The 17,563-nt window shown below is 36.8% G+C and overlaps 1 protein-coding gene across 3 annotated transcripts in view; it reads left to right on the top strand.

Moving 5' to 3' along the window:
* The window catches only part of TNFRSF19 (TNF receptor superfamily member 19), a 56,048-nt gene extending 41,301 nt beyond the window's left edge, over positions 1-14,747 (top strand). For all 3 annotated transcript variants that reach the window (XM_063394682.1, XM_063394683.1, XM_063394684.1), the window contains 5 exons: positions 5,336-5,500; positions 6,770-6,895; positions 7,639-7,741; positions 9,806-10,200; positions 12,492-14,747. In XM_063394682.1, coding sequence (XP_063250752.1) covers positions 5,336-5,500; positions 6,770-6,895; positions 7,639-7,741; positions 9,806-10,193 — 782 coding nt within the window. In that variant the 3' untranslated portion in view covers positions 10,194-10,200; positions 12,492-14,747. The remainder of the gene's footprint in view (positions 1-5,335; positions 5,501-6,769; positions 6,896-7,638; positions 7,742-9,805; positions 10,201-12,491) is intronic.
* Positions 14,748-17,563: the final 2,816 nt, after the last annotated feature.

Consider the following 17,563-nt stretch of genomic DNA (forward strand, 5'->3'; position numbering starts at 1 on the left):
GTTATGTTGGAGGGTAGAATGTATACTTCAGTGGGGACACAGATTTTATCCCACTTCCTCTGATTTTTTTTTTTCAGGTTATGTGAGGGTAGCAGTGATCTGAACTGTTACTGGCATGGACTTTTATATACACAGGGCTAGACAGTTCCCGAAGTTGAAAGTTTTGTGCATGAAACAATGTTACTTTTGTGCCCATATAGTGGCTCAATTTAGATCACCATGGTAATAGCAAGATTTCACATCTCTGAATTGCTAAAAGAAAAATGTGTAGCAGAGGTTGGCTATGCCTTACAGACATTGTGGTCTATCCAGTACTGTGGAGCTCATATATATTTTGAATTCACATACACAGTGCAATTGTTCTACTATTTTAAACATAAAAGGCTGTCAGCAGCTGGAGTTTGTGAAAATACACAGTGCAAGAGAAATGGTCTTGGAAATGAATAAATCAGATTTCAAAGATTTTAATTTATAAGCATATTTCTCAGGATTTCCAAACAATGGATAAATACTTGAATAGTCATTTTTCTCCCCTAGGGCTTCTTGGTACATTTATTAAGAAAATAAGAAAACCAGCAAAATAAAACAAACAAAAAGAAAATAAATTGTAGGCCATTAAGTAAAGGCTTTATAATCAGCACTTGGAGCACATTTGAAAAATGTGGTTTGACATGATGAACTTTTGGGTGTAGGCTGTGCATGCAAAAGGCTGTCTTTTTACAGATGTTGGGAGACTCTGTCCCCACTGTTTACCACAGTCTCCAACAGTAATGTTTAATAAAGTTTCTTACCTCTTACTTGAAAGATCAGGAGAAGGGAGGCAATCTGCTGCTTTGTAAAGACTCACAGATATATTCAGGGAAACTTGCTGTCCATTTATGTTAATGCTCAGTAGTATATAAAACATATGTATTTTATCTATATATACAAATCTTGTACATGTAGTATCTGAATTGTCTATATCACATATAAGGATGTGTAATACATGCTTTTGGTTATTTGGGGCTAGGTAAATATACTGCCTTCTTACTTTTAAGTTAATATAAACAACTTTTTTTTTTCCTTCAAAATGACAGAATTTGAAAGTGAGCCACATTGCCTTACATTGGCTTGCTTTTTCTGTGGATCAAGAGCACACACACACAGATAGCCACTGCAGTTCAGCTGACAGGCAGTAACTTGTTAAATTACATAACTGGAGGGTATGTCTGAGCCCTTAATTCTTGTCAAATTAAGGTTGATAACACTGAGTTGGGCCATTCAACGTAAAGGTAATGGGCAAACAGTTTTTGTAATAGGCAAATATTCCCTTCCGCTGTCAGCCAGGAATACCCATAGTCCAGGAATTGACAACATTTTAAGTTTTGCATCTTACTTTCGATCCTGATTGTAACAGATGGCACTCTGTCCAGTGTTCCTGCTTTTTAAGTGCAGTTTGTCTTAGCTTTCTTATTTTGAGTAAACTGTCTTTAGGTTAGCATTCACTTGACATGTTAAGAAAGAAACCCAAACATAATATTCCACATTTTATTCTCAATTTTACTCATTAGTATATGTTTCCTGTATCCATGGAAGAAACATACAGTGTTCCAAGTTCTATTTTCTCATGGTTGATCTACCACAAAAAGCTTTCTTTTAGGTTTGCTGATTTCAGTAGCAACTGTAGTTAATAATGGTTCTGAAAAAAAATTGGAGAAAATAAACATGAAATCAGTGACAAAGGAAGTCTTTTTACATTTTGCCCTGTCTCTTGTTGTTTGGTGTAATAGGGCAAAAATTCAGCTATTCTGTTTATTGGCAGAAATTTTAGTGATACAGCTGGGATTCATATGTTCCATATTAGCTGAGTTATTGCTGTTTAACTGTCGAGGATTAACAGAAACTTTACTTGCTTTTAAGGACCACACCTTTGCATATACTGCCATTATAATGCAAAGTTAGTAATTAAGGGAAGAATGTGTACTTAGGCTTACTGCTCAAAATTTTGGAGTTTGATATTTTGGGTAATTCTTCTTCAACATTAGCACATTTTCAGAATATGTTAGAACTAAGACCTAGAAAAGGAAATCAATTTCTTAAATAAAATATGGATGATATGCAGCTGCTTTCCAGAATCAGCAGTGTGCACCTCCTCCCTTCTTTCTGAATGTATCCCATGCAGCTCACCAAGTGTTTAATTGCATATTTAAATTTAATCATGTAATCATCTAATAGATGTAAGTACAAGTTTAAAATTAAAATGCAACTCCTTGCTTTACTGAAGTGGGTCCATTAAGTCTGTAAAAAGAAAGAGTTTATGAAAATGCATACATGTCTGAGTAACACTGGAAGCAGAGTTCAGCAATGCCCAACGGGCCACTTGTACAATAGCAATCCACTTCTGAAATGTTGGTCTCTGCAGGGAAGATCACTATCATTATAATTAGAGCTAGACTACAATGGACTGCTCAGAGGAGCTATTCCAAAAAGTTCTTTGAAGACGAAGATGAGTGGTAGACATTCTCAGGAATAGAAAATTGCTTTCTCAAGTGAAAAAAAATCAACCAAATAAATCTTAAATAGTTAGATGGCTAAAATTTTTTTTCAATTTTGCCATCCCTATTTAAAATGAAATCATTGTATTTCCAGTTTGAATATTGCTGATGGGCACTAAAGAAATATATATTTTATATTTTCATAGAATACATAGTATGTAATCATACTTGAAAACAGATGTATTTTATGAGCAAATGAAGAGAGACAAAAATATAGAAGCTTAATCTCCTGTACTCTATTTCTATTCTGCCCTTCAAAATTGACAGTTCTTTTTTCTGCAAATTATGAAGGCCTAATTACTAAGAACTATTTAGTGCTCTTATATACTTAATTACAAATAGGTGTATTGGTATGAAAAATATTTGAAGATGTTCTGATCAGTATTTTGTCTGTTTTTTAAATAGTTGTCTTAACTATTTTACTTTAACTTTCTTTAACTTTCTAAAGGCTAGATCAGGCTGTTGACTAAAATTGAAATCCTGATACCAAAGCACAGTCTGATCTTCACACCAAAGCCAGAACACATTGCTATACAGACAGGCTTTTATATAGATTTACTGCTTCTCACAGATATCCTGGAACTTCATGCAGAAATGTTTTCAGTCTGCTAAAACTATAAACTTAAAACCACAGCTACAAGAATCCTAGAAACTGAGTGAAAAGTTTTCTCTGTAGAAGATTGAGGTGCCCCTGCCAAGAGCATTCAGGTTATGACATTTATTGCATTTTCTTTAAAATTAACATTAAAGAGTTGGAAAAGAGGCCACAGAACTTAGCTCTATGAGTAATAGGAATTATAGAAGAACATGAGGAGAAGGGTAGGTAATAACTATGAAAGAGGAAATATGTCTGTGCCAGTCAGTCTCAGAGTTATTGAAGTCTGTCCTGATGTTCAGAGGGTACCTCCTGTGTTTTAGTTTGTGTCCATCACCTCTGGTCTGAGAAGAGAGCCTGGCTGTGTCCTCTCTGCACACTGCCTCCAAGGATTTATACAAATTGATGCGGTTCCCCTGAGCCTTCTCGACCTTGAGCAATCCCAGCTCTCTCAAACTTTGGTCATAGGGGAGAGGATCTCCAGTTCCTCTGTCATTTTTGTGGCTCTCTCTTGTACTTTCTCCAGTTGCTCCACTCTGTGCAATTTGGCAAGTTGAAACCATGCAAAAAAGATGTGCTATAAATTTGCTCTTCAGATTTTGATGTGACAGTGGAATATAATAGTACAAATTGAAGGTAAATGGATATATTTAAGCAGATGTAAATGCAGCAACACTTGTTTCTCTTCATGCTGAAATCAGGAAATGAGCAACTAAGCTTTCTGCTGTATAATGGCCATGATCTGATCTCTCTACCCTTTTATATTACTCTATTTACTAGCAACTATACGATACTATGAACTGCACAAACTGTTTTTATTTAATATATTTGGTGGGTTATTTCTTTCTGGATTCTTTATTACATAGAATATAGTGTTTTCTTTGGCATTAAGTGGTCTAAAGTCTTAGAATTAAGTAGATTTTTCAAAGTGCCTAGGTTTTGTCAATCCCTATAGGCATTATAACAAAGCAATGTAGCATCAAAAGCCCTTTGGTGCCCATGTTTGATGTGTGTGGAGGAAATACCATAACTATTGCAGAAAATCATTCCTGAGTAATACAATCCCACTGATTGCACTAACTAAGCTAGGAAGTTCTCTCCTGCCATTATGAAATTGCAGTAATGGTGTTGAACAATTGTATCTATGTGCAATTTGATTAGAGATTTTAATATACTCTGGCAGACATTTATCTCACAATTTAAACTTATGACTGCATGGACCGTTTCTTAGGATATTATAGTCTTGAGGCTTTAACCAAATTTCTTCTGGGGTAAATAGGCACAGTAACTTATTTTTGTAAGTTAATCAAATATGGTTTGTGGTTTCTTGAAATTTTGCTGTCATAGAAGTACTCTGTGTTTTATTCCTTTTTCTCATTGAATTTAGGAGGACTTCAAAGTAGATTGAAATAGGTGGGCTGTCAAAATTCATAGGTTTTTTAAAAACAGTGATTTTAAAATACATAATTTAAGACCATTTCCACCATTGTAGTAAAAGTTTTGTTCCTTTAAAAATATTTTTCACTTTCCACCTATAGGTGAAAACATTTGTAGCTGGAAACATTGCTTAGGTCTTCACTAATTTGGGTATAAAGTCAATCTGTGGAATGTTGACTAGAGGTATTATCTAGTATTAAGAAAAAAATCGGTGAAGAAAAAGATTTGGCAGAGTTGAAATCCTGGGTTTGACCTTGGAAATGACCAAAATCATGTCATGGTGTCATGGCATATGCAGCAAAGCAGGATCATAATTTTGACAGCATTTGAACTTCTGTGGGTGTCTCAGGGCCTAGAAAGTTTCCTTTTTAAGGGAAGTTCATGTATTTGTGACTCCCTCTAGTGGATCACTCTCTCAACTCTACACTAGGAAATGTTCTCCATATTAAATTCATGGGACATTAAACATTCAGATGTCTTTGTTTTCACGGTGAGGATCTGATTCCATTCTCATGGACAATCTGAATGTGTTTGTGTGCATCTCTGCTCATTATTGCACATTTTGCAATATATATTTTCTAAGATTCCTTTTCATGCTGAGGGTGCTGATAATGATATCTATCTATGTGTGCAACTAATATTGCATGTATAAATACATTCTCTTTTTTTCTGTGCCACAAACCTCTTCTGTTTCCCAGACTTTCATTTACATTACTATATTCTGGAAATGTCTGCAGTCTGCCTTAATTGTTATTTAATTATATTTCAGGTACCACCAAGGTAAATCTTGTGAAAATCCCTTCAACTGCTTCCAGCCCTCGAGACACTGCTCTGGCAGCTGTTATCTGCAGTGCACTTGCGACAGTGCTCTTGGCTCTTCTCATCCTTTGTGTTATCTATTGCAAGAGGCAGTTCATGGAGAAGAAACCGAGCTGTGAGTTTCCAATTGTTACTGTTTCTTGGTAGTATTTATAGAGTGGTATTAGTTTGGCAGATTTCCCTGTAGATAAAGAACTGAAATGTCTGCATCATTTAAGCAAGTTTAGCATTGAGATGGTCAATGCAGCAGAGCCCAGGACTCCTTGCAAGTTTGCCAGCTCAGCGTGGAAGTTTCAGCTGCCACTGAGAAAATGCTGTGAATGCCCAGAAATACTCCAATTGCATCAAGTCCATGCCATACTCTGTTAGATGCTGCACAGATACGTGTGGACCATTCATGTTCCAACATATGAGACATTACAGAGTTGCAATGTCAGTGTGGAAATACCAGTTTGGAAGATCTGTGCATCAAACACTATTGTGAAACACAGATTAGGTCATCAAGATAATGAGTGTGACCAGTGTAGATGAGAGATTTGTCCTTTAAAGTTTTGGTTTTATGGGCATATTCAAGATGAATTAAATGCCTAAGACAGATTTGTAAATTTCTTTTAAATTCATAACAGCTCATCAATGTAATTTGTTTATAATAAACATTTTCCTGCCTCTTAATTTAAAATAAGAAAGAAAAAAGTGAAAAGCGTTCTAGTTCCCTTTTATAGTTTTATAGAACTTTTATTAAAATATGTTTACAGCATCTAATGAGCCATGGATGCCAAACAAGAATCCTACCTAGGATGAATTGATGTTATTGCTGCTTTCAGCACAAGCAGAAATTAAAAGGTTTACAGAGGCATTGTAAGAATTGTTCCTAACCTAGAATTTGCTTTACACGTGAGTTTTGAGAAATTCTGACACAGTGAATTCAGACTTCATTTAGTGAAGTGCAGTAACTTGTTTGGTTTGGCCTACAATTATAGAGATTAAAGGAACTCTGCCGTTAATATGAAGCTCTTAAGATAATATAAACAAAATCCCAGTGGCTGAAAGCTGACTCTGGAAAATTTCAGATGGGAATCACTGGGAATCATTAAACACTGCAAAAATGTACATTGAACAGTGAATAAGGCATATTCTCAAATCACCAAAATGAGAGCAGATGTCTTCCTAGAAGAGGCTGTAGTTGAACCAGCTGTTCCAGGGCTTGTTGCAAAATCTGTGGTTTACATTATTGGAAGCCGCATGGTCACTGTGGACCTTTCAACTGGAAATGTATGGCCATCCTTTATAGCGTGACAATTACACCTTCTGTGAAGACAGAGGGCTCTGAGCAGGAGAAAGGGTAGCACTTACTGATATAGACTTTTATTCACTTTGTTTGAAGGGTCCCTGAGATCACAAGACATTCACTACAATGGCTCTGAACTATCCTGTTTTGATAGACCACGGCTAAGTGAATATGACCACAGAACGTGTTGCCAGTGCCAAAGAAGTACATCTCAGACATGTGGTATGTTAGGTCTACTGAAAGGTGACTTTATTTTATCTAACACTTGAGTTGTGACGATGAAGTTTAACTGCAGAGCTAACACTGTCAAACTACCCTTTGTCCTAGGCTAATTTCTTAATAAGCAGAAAGGATTTTTAAGTAGCTATTTGGGGTTTTTTTCCTGTATTCATTTTGATGACTTCACTTGAAAAAAATTAACATGTCTATCTCATTTATTTCTGATAAAAATAGCTGCATCTGGCTTTGAGACTTAAATTAGTGTGAAAGATTTACCAGAGAATATCTAAGAATGTGGTATGAATGCTAAAGGACATTGACAACCTGGACAATTCAAATCTTTGCCATTTTGTGAAGTTGTATCAGAACAGATGCATTAAGAAATGCATTATTTAACACAAAAGCACAGGCTTTTGTTAATGATAAAGATATCATCCTGATAGCTTAATTCAGAATGTTACCACTTATATGTCTTCAACTGAGAAGAAAATTAATTTTAAAAGTAGGTTCTCATGACTGGCTTCTATGTTACTCCTGGAGGAAGAACTTGGCTTTTATAAATATTTTGATTTTAAAGGAATAAAAATGTTTTTAAAAAATGTTTTTAAAGCAAGAAATCTCTTTCCTCAATCTATGTATTATAATGTAACTGGCAAACTAATACTCAAGTTTCAAAAAGAACAGAGACTAGGTTTATACAGAGCTTTGATAGTTTCAACACTACTAAATTAATTTTCATTCCTTAGGACCAGTTCACTTGATTCCCTCACTGTGCTGTGATGAAACCTGTAGCATGGAGCACAGCAGCCACAGTTGTGCTTTCCACTCACAGACCGCGCTCAATGAAAGGTAAATTAGTTTTACAAATGTGTATTAAACATGAAGTATTTTTTATGCAGTCAAATTAATGTTTATACAGAGACAACAGCTGCTTGAAGTGGAAGGAGGGATTTTGATGGACTGTACCCATATCATTGCATGTTGTGCAAGAACAGATTTATGGTGAAAAAAATAAGTATTACTTAGTAAATGCTGACTTGATCCATGGGTTTCTCTGAAGAAGTGGCTTCTCTCACAAGCAGATAATGTTCCTTTTACTCTGTGGCCCCGTAGAGTCTTTGGCCACTCCCTCTTCTGTTAATGGTTAGCAAGTTGCTGCATAAACCCATGAGTCTTGGGGGCTGAGGTACAGTTCACAAGTGGCATGAAGTTTTTTTTAAAGGAACTCTTTAGGACTGCAAGATTTGAAATATCTGATATTTCTGAATTTCTAGCAGGTTTTAACCTTTATTTTCTCTCAATTACCTGAGTGTAAGTGCAGTAGTAGAGTAGTTATTTTTACAGCAGAGCCATGAGCTAAATATATAAAATTTATGGTGTCCTTCAGAATTTCCTGGTTACAGATTTTAACACAGGATGTATTTATTTCTTTTAGTACAATAATTTACCATATAAGGTTTCATTTGGTCTTCGGCTATTTTGTTCTTATGGCCACATGTAACTAAAAATGTAGAGGCAGCTTCTTCATAAGTATTGTTTGTGCAAGGTGACTTAGGGACCTAAGTACAAATATCTAAGTTTTCTATAACAACTTATTTAAATACTGACTAGCTTGAGTCATCCTTGTATACCACTGAGGCTGACAAATTGAGAGCTCTGTGCTTTTTGAGGAATCTTTTGGCTAAGGCTTTAAAAATAACTGTAATATCCACGCTGTGTGGACATCAAAGATCCTGTGGTTCCTTCCAGTAGAAACGGAGCTTGTGCCAGTTTCCTTTGCCAGAATAATGTATTTCCTTCAATTGTGGTGCAATGTCCTGACTTCTGGCCTCATCTCTGAAAATGCTTTGTGTGTATATATCAAAGCTATTAAAGCATCATGTTTTGGAAATGACTAAGGCTACTTCAAAACTGTTGTAGGTATGTTAATGTGGGATGAGTTTTGTCACACTGCGTATCACACTTCATACAGCCTTTGCATTTTTAAAAATATGTAGATGATTTTTGGAAATAAAACATATGGTATAACTTCCTGGTTTTGTTAATACTTATTTTGGTGTATCTATAGTGAAGAAACACTGCTGGACATTCAAGAGTGTTTGGCATATGTCAGTATTATCACACACTTTAAATACACTTGAGGTAGATAATACTGAGTTTCCATTTCTACTTTCTTCCATTTCCCATAAAATAAAAATAACGCTTGCTCTTCTTTAATATTATGTCCTTTCCATGTAAAAGAGAATAGAAGAAAGACTTTGCATTTTGAAGGCTAGACAGAACAAACTGAAAAATCTAAAGTGAATGCGGTTTCAGGTTTAAAGCAAACACAAAGTTTGAAGAAGATTGTTGCCTATTCCATTCTCCCACATTCTTCCTGTTTAAAGCCACTTTTTAAACTTCCATTAGATACTTATCTATCTATAGTTTTGGGGAGAAAAAAACCCAAACCAACCAAACCCCTTCAGTGTTGAAGATTCTGGACTCTGCACAACCATCTTTGTTGCTGCACTTTAAGCCTGTTACATCTCAATACTCCCTTCTCCATGCACTGAGAAAAAAGAATTCCTTCTTCTTTGTGACAGTGTCTATATCGGAACACTACTATAGTATTTTTTACTAGTAGTATTTTTTACTTTAGTCATATTTCTGACCCTAAACAACCCTAACTGTAGTTCATGTTTTGTGGAATCCTGGATTCACTGTGTTCACCAGAGCTTTTGTCGTTTCCAGGCAAGGAACAAACTGTATTCCTTCTCAATAGAATTAGTTTGTACAGAATGTCTCTAGAGTATTGATATAACCCTGTTAAACCTTCTTGAAATACCTATAATTACAAATGATCAGTAATTAAAATACTGATAATATTTTCTGGAATGCTTTGTAAACCATGTGCCTTTTATCTTTCCGCAGAGCTTCTGATTCTGTTGGAGAAATGATTCCTGCTTTCCTTGGTTCTCTTTCACACTCTGCCTGTGGAGACATTCCAGATGCTTGGCCTCTTATGCAAAACTCAGCTTGTTGTGACAGCATTTCTATCTGTGAATCATATTCAGAACTGGCTGGAGGATCTGCAAAATCCTGCAGCCCTGAGACTGAAAATGCAGCCGCTGTTGAATTGGATAATAACCAGGAACTAAGTGAAGTACTCATTTCAGCTAAGTCTCTTGATGGAAATGTTGCAAAGTCCTTTGAAATCTCTGAACACAGAACATGCATGGAAGTTTCATCACTTCAGAACTCGGGGACTGCTGAAAGCCAGCCAAAGAGTAATGGAACAACAAATGACTCTACGGACTGATAAAGAGGTAAAAAACATAGCTACAAAGGAATGAGAATGAGTGCTCCAGGCATGTGGAGCTAGATAAAAATAGAATTGTTAAGTTGTAGGGTTATATTTCTCCATAGGTTACACCTAGCTATTGCTGAAATAAATTAAACCTCTACAAGAGATCGAGCAGTTTCACATTTTTAAATCATTAACTGAATTTGAAAGGTGTAATTACGCAAACTGTGGTGTTGAAATAATATTAACCAGAATACGGGGGTAAGTCTGTACACCAGTCAGCTTTTATCAAGGAATTTTTTCATTAAATTTCAAGGGGAAAATTCAGTTTAATAGCCTTATGACCAAACCATTGTGTGAGGCTAGCCTTTGTTTATGAGTGAGAACATGTGTTCTTCTAAACATATTTACAAAGCCTTTCTATGGAGTAACTGCAGTAGTAGTGGAAACACAAGAGAATCTCAAATACCTTATAGTGCCATTTATATTCCCATGTCATCGGATAAAACAGCAGTTAGTCCATAAAATGCAAACTTATCTATAAAAGCTGAGAGAAAATACAGGTCTGAGGTCAAAATGCAAAGAGGTGATAATTGTCTCAACTATATAACAGTAGAACTGTTGCAAAAAGTCACTCTGCTACTGCTTCATCATTGTATCTTTTTGAATATTAGCTGTGCTCCATATTTTTAAAATGAAATTTTCTACGTTTGGAAGTAATCTGGAGCCTTGAGTAACTGCTCTGTGAAAGGATCCCAAATTGTGACCTGTATGCTGATGGCAAGTGGTGCTGTTACTCCAGGCTTATGCAGGCTGTGGAATGCTGAAAGAGTCTCCTGTGCATGAACTCAGAGGCCAAAACACAAGAAGTTGCCACTAATATTAATAATGCACCAAACTTAATTAAGAAAATTATGCTATCTGTAATTATGAAAATTTTGGGCCATCTGCAGAACTAAAACTGCATCCCTTTGATCATCTTCCATTTGGTTTGCATTAACACTTTTGTGTTACTCCTAAATATGAAGTAGAAACTATGAGTATTTAGCAAAAACCACACATATTCTGAAAACATGTAAGTGCAATAGTTTCTTTATAAATCCAGCCTTAATTGTTTAGGTGACATTGTCAAGAGGAGGAAAGGGAAGGGAACTGACTGTTAAATCAGGAATTGCTTTGCCATTGACTTCAACAGAACTTGTCACCCTGAAAATCTGCCGCTGTCACTGACAGTACCAGCCTCATGCAGGTGGCACATATTCCTCTCAGTGTGTTATTTACCGTGTAAAGCTCTGCCTGTTGCAGTGCTGGGCACGACCTGCCCACCTGTCAGAGAGCAGCACTGCCAGTTTTATTTTTGTGTGTGCCCACTCTCATTTGGGGACGGTCCTGTGCTGTAGCTGTGTGTAGGAAGGGGCAGCGACATGGATACGACTTCAGATCCCAACACTGCTAGTTCCCAGCAGTTCTTGGTGTTTTAAGGGAATGCATTGCCATATTAACAAGATTTTAAAAATCAGAAGTTTGTGGGTGTTTTCCCACCAAACCGTGCGTCAACTTCAGAGGTATGCGATTAATATTATTTAAGAGTTTTCTTAGATCAAAAGAACCACAGAATTCCAAAATATGACTACAAAAATTAGCCTTTGTTTCACTAGACTTGTTATGGTATATGAACTGTAAATGTTCTTATTGATTGCTCCCTGTATGGAGACAGCTTTCTAGCATCTCAAAATCCTGTATGCTTTGATAGTTTTCTGCTGCCCTCTATTACTACTGAGATTTGTATATAATTTCTCCCCATTCAGACTCTACAGTGCATCATTATGTGTGTATTTTTGGCAGAGAGGTGTCAGTAGTGTTCATAGGACAGGACCAGGACTAGGATTACTTGAGATGTATTTTCAGGATGAACACTGGCCAGCTGTACAACTCCAAGACAATTATTTCATCTCAGTCTATAGCATTTTTTTCTCATCTGCTTTTCACCTTTCACTTCTTTTTGAAATATTTTGAGGCAAGAATGGTCTTTGTACTGCCTGTGGATGTATTACAGTCTTGCATAGGTCAATGTTTCATTATTATATTTCAAAAGAATAACATAAAGTCAGAATATAGCATATTTTTATAGATGTACACACAAATCTGAGCTTTTTAATGTGGGTTTTAATGTAGGTTTAATCTTCAGGTTGAGGTGAGTTTTACAGCAAGCAGTAAGTATATCTCTACTCCTTTAGTGTTTAGTCAAATATAGAAGTACATGCAGGTTTCTTATGAATTTATGTAACCACTCTCCTGTCACTTTTTTTTTAGGGACTGGAGCTATTTCTCTCAGCACTAAAGCTGAATGCTTCCCTTACACTCCCCTGCTGATTCTCATCAAACATAGTCTGGTCTTCAGTGTTGCATGGTTTCCAAACCAGCTGGGAAATGAAATGGCATCATTTCACACCTTCTGAGCAGTTGTGTCTGAGCTGCAACAGCTGGGAAGTTGAACGTCAAGGAGCATCCTATGAGGACCCTGACAGTGGATTTATGACCTTTTCAATCTCTCTTTCCATTTCCTCAGAGTCTCAAGGAGTGAGCTTATTAGTATATGTAAATACAGCAAAAAATAAAAATACTTCAGTGTGTTTAGGGGGGTCAAACGTGGCTCCAGGTGTCAGAAGATGTGGGACAACACGGTGCCAGTTACTCTGCCTGCAGATTTGTGCACGCATTAGGATTTTGTTTCCTGCTGGTTCTAATTTTGAATAATATTCCTGCTATTGAAGGATGGATAAAAAAATCCATTTCTGTTTATAAAAGAAATTATCACCTATTATTATCACCTATTAATAAACTTAAGCTTTTATTATGTATTACATTATAGTCAATAAGCTAGTTTGGGGAGTTAGAGAATTAGCATGTTACAGTATGTGTGGTTGAAGTCCCCTCCATCCAATTATTACATTTTCGGGAGGTGGCATTGTTCTGTTAAGTGTAGCAGGAGATTAGCTTTAAATTAGATTTAGTTTAATGAAGGTCAGACATATAGATAAGGATATTGTGTTGAATTAGTAGTCTCAGTATTGGAATACAGCATTTCTTGTTATAGCATATAATTTTGAATGTTGAAATAATTGTAATCAACTGTCAAATCAAGATGTTAGGCTATAGCAGGTGTGCCATGAAAGTATTTATACAGTGAGACTGGTACCAAGATTTTGTATTAATGCATTATTTTTAAGGGTCAACTCTGTGGTGAATGAATTCATTCATTTAGTAGTCCCTTTCATTCAAGACACTCTGTCCATCTCACTGTAGTTCTGTGTCAATTCAAATTTTCTACATAAAGTATAAAAAGCTGTTTGCTTTATAACATCCCTTTATATCATTTTTTCAGCCATTTTCATCCCTAAAACAGTTTTTGCTTCTCTGGATAATCCCAGTAACCTCTGCTGATTCATTACACTGGACAGGCTCACACTTGTATGTGATGAACTCTAGCAATTATTCCTTAAAGTACCCAATGTGCCTTGACTAAAGCAAAGCAATCAGCAAAACAGATGCAAATTGGCAATAAATATTACTCATCTTTCCACACATGGTTTGTGTGGCAATGGAAATGTTGAGACAGTATTCAGAATCCATTATGGAAAAAAGCTTTTGTTTTGAAGCACACAGAAGAAGGTTGGACCTGCACATGGATAGCTGGAAACAGCACAGGCAGCCATGGCAGAGGTGCTCCAGCTCTTCACCAGTGAGATTATTCATTTGTGCAATAGCCATGAGTAACAGTGCCCAAATTCAATCCTAAGTCAACAAGTTACCCAAGGGATTCTTTTACTGTTGTTTGGTTTGGTGTTTTAAAGTAGATACCACCTTTTGGTCACTGATGGAAGGATAAGCAGTTACACAGTACAGTTACTCAGACAAATACTTTCACATATATATTTAAATATGAGTAGTTTTGAATAATTTCTTTGTACACTTTCAGACATTTAAGAAGTTACAAAACATTTTTCACTAATGTGCATGAAGAGACGTGTGCTTCTTTGTATATACTTTGTAAATAGAAGAAAATCCAATGTGCATTTCACTACATGGCAAAATATTTTTAGAACATATGGAGATTTAATTTTTCACTAATAACAGTTCTTGAAAAAGCGATGTTCAAAAATTTTGCCAGCATCTGCTACAGTATGTTTTCCCATTGGAATTTAAACTTTGTATAATTGTTTTTTCCCAGCAATCCTAGAGAAGATTTTTTTTTTAATGGGTGAAAGTTTGAGAGCAAATTGGGAGGAAAAAATTAAGAGAGTGTTTTTTAAATGTATGTGTATATTTTGTATATACTTTTTTCCTTAATTTAACCAAATTGGTCTTTTGTATATTGCCTGTGGCAAGCAATGTTGTACATGCCAATAGAAAATATCCACTATCACTGCATTTAGACTGCCCACATGTCATGTCTAGGGACTTACTGTGCTGTTTTAAATACTCCATTAACAAATGTAAATTAAAATCTTGTATAAATTGTTTTGTAATACTTTTTCTACTTGTGAATAAAACATTACGTGAACCAGTCTTGGTTTGTTGACCTCAAATTAATAATAGCTTTCTGTACAAATTTAGTGATGAATTCTTCTAATTCTTTGGGAATTCCAGAATGGTGTAATTATATTAAGGTTATGGTAAAATCCAGTGCATCTTTGTCTTGAGATGTTTGTGGTTTAGCAGGAGCATCATTCTTCAAGCAGGAGGACCCTGAAGAAGCAGTAAGTTTACATCAATGCTTAAAATCATAGTGCTCCAAAACTGTTCAAAAATTCTGCTTCTCAGGAAGGTGGGGGTGGGAATGCTGGGGGAAAACAGACAGATTGCTGTCTTTACAATGTCTTAGAAAAGAGGACCTGGTGCTCCACAGCACTGGGTTGTTTCAGACAAGACAGATAAGCAAATAATAAGAGAGAGCTGTATTTTTGAAGCAGGATTGGAGTCATGGCCCCAGTTTAAAGGATTAGGAAAGGAATGGCACAGTCTGACTGACAAGAATAGAAGACTGAGAAGAAAGAGTAATTTGATAATTGCATAAAATTGGTCCTTATGATATAGCCATAAGCAATGACTGGATAATGAATCCAGATAGGGACTGCAGATAACATAAAACCAGGGGGCTAGTGCTGGAGTGTGATAGCATTCTGGATTTTTGGGAGGAATATTTGGGGAAGACTCAAAATCTGCTCTGTCCCTGTCTCTGGTTTAGTTGAGCACATTTCCCATCGGTTCTTCTTGGTGTAATGCTGTTATTTCTACATTCTTTGAAGCACTTAATTCAGAGCTTTACTGGGGATCACCTGCCCAGAACAGCAAGGACTCCTTATACCCCTGTGTCCATCTGCTGCCCTCCTAAGCAGTCTTCTACCTGTTTTCTGCTGTGATTGTCACAGGTGGCAGCAGGTCACCTGCCCAGCCCACCTGAGTGTCCGTGGAGTTCACTTGGAGGCCTGGAAGTCTGCTCAGCAGCACGTGGCACGTTTGGGAGGTCACTTTGTGCCAAGACAGGGGTCTCCGTGGCTCTCAGCACTGCCAGGGTTGCAATGGAGTGCCCTTGACAAAAAATTTTAAAATATAATCAATAAACAAATAGGAATTGGAAAATGGATGTTTATCTGGAAACAAAGTACAACTCAGAACACATCACATACATGACCACAAATTTGCACAAACATTTGCTCGTATCAATTACTATATAACATTAGTAATTACGTAACATGTCATTAACAAGGCTGCAATTTTCCATCCAAGCTTTCCAGAAGGTCTACAAAAAGCCCCACCCACCCAAAAATCCTTTTCCTGCTTGCATTGCTATTCAGTACAACAGTATTTCCTGCCTTTTCTACAAGGTAGGCCAAGCCCTTAATCCAGCGCTCCTCATCCTACCGGGAGTTTGAGATCACACAGCTTTCCCTTTGTTGTGGTCTCTTTGAGGGCCTTCGGTTTGCATTCCTATGAAGTCCCTCCAAGCAACAACCTCCATGCATTAAATTAATCCTCTCACTGTCTTTGGTGATGGAGGTTCAGATCTCTACCTGCAGCACATTCCAGCGCAGACACTGCTGCTTTGTTTCGCCCTTTCAAAAGGGGGATTGAAGGAGGGTGCAGTGTTTTATCAGGCATGGAGCAAGCTGAGGCTGGGCACTGCAGAGCAGAGCCACACAATGCACACTTTGTGCTGGCAGGGTGCAATTTAATCCATATTTAGTTCTGGCCTGAGAGATGGTAAAACCCATTTGCTCTTCACGTAGGAGCACATGAGCCATTTCGATTATGTCTGATAAGGTAGCGCCGTCAATAGGATAAAAATAATCGAGGGTGGATTTGCTGGGGAGCCTGCTGGTTTCCACAACAGCAGAGAATGATGGGATTAGAGGAAATGTTTTCTAATAGCCTACTGATGGGGAGGGTGGCAGACTGGGGGCACACTGAGGCTTCTTCACAGAACCACAGCTTCAACAGCAGGGTCAGCCGAGTAGGACTGAGGGGGTTTTCCCATAATTTGATTTTCTAAATCCTTCTCACAGTTGGATTTTTTTTTTTTTTTTTTTTTTTTGATCTCACAAAAGATTTGACTTGTTCAAAAGGTTATAAATGACATTTTTTTAAAGCACTGGTGGAAAAGCAGACAAAAAGAGAAGGCAGCTTTTTAAAAAGTGCTTCCCCTGAGCCTGAGTCTTTGTGGAGTTTTTGATTTCTTTTGCCCAGGTCTCAGTCTCAGTTTATGGATGCACAATTCACATGCTATTTAGTATGCAAAAATTCCCCTCAGTATAGCAGCTAATATACCAAAATCTGGTTATAACCAACAGTTTAAGGGAGAGCACTGATTTACTGCTTAGAAAAAATTAAACCATTGGAATTCCAGGGATCATTTTGATTTGCCCCAGATCTGTATCACACAGTTCATTGGAACAAAATGATAAACATATATAAATACAGAATGTGTACAAAATAATAAACTTGACACTTTGCACAGGACCTGAGGCAGGGCATTGTCCAGGTCAGTCAGTAATTTTATTCCTAAATTCTAAACTTGAGGAAATTACAGAACACTGTGGACCAATTCAGGGGAAACCAGTACACCACCCAAGCACTTATTCTGCATGTGGCAGAGATTAAAAAATGAACTGAGAATATTAAAAAAAAAATACTAAAGGCTCTGCTTCAACTTTTTATAATGCTTTCCAGCCCAGGCATCCAAGTGTCCTAGACATTTCACAGGCCAATATGGGAGCCTTAGGAACCCAATGGGTGTTCCACAGACCAATACTGAAAAAATGGCAGCAGCAGAGGTTATTTGCTATCAAAATAAGAATGAGAAAAGAATATCTAGCTGTTAGTGC

The sequence above is a fragment of the Prinia subflava genome, chromosome 3 (genome assembly GCF_021018805.1).
Source record: "Prinia subflava isolate CZ2003 ecotype Zambia chromosome 3, Cam_Psub_1.2, whole genome shotgun sequence".
Classification (NCBI taxonomy): domain Eukaryota; kingdom Metazoa; phylum Chordata; class Aves; order Passeriformes; family Cisticolidae; genus Prinia; species Prinia subflava.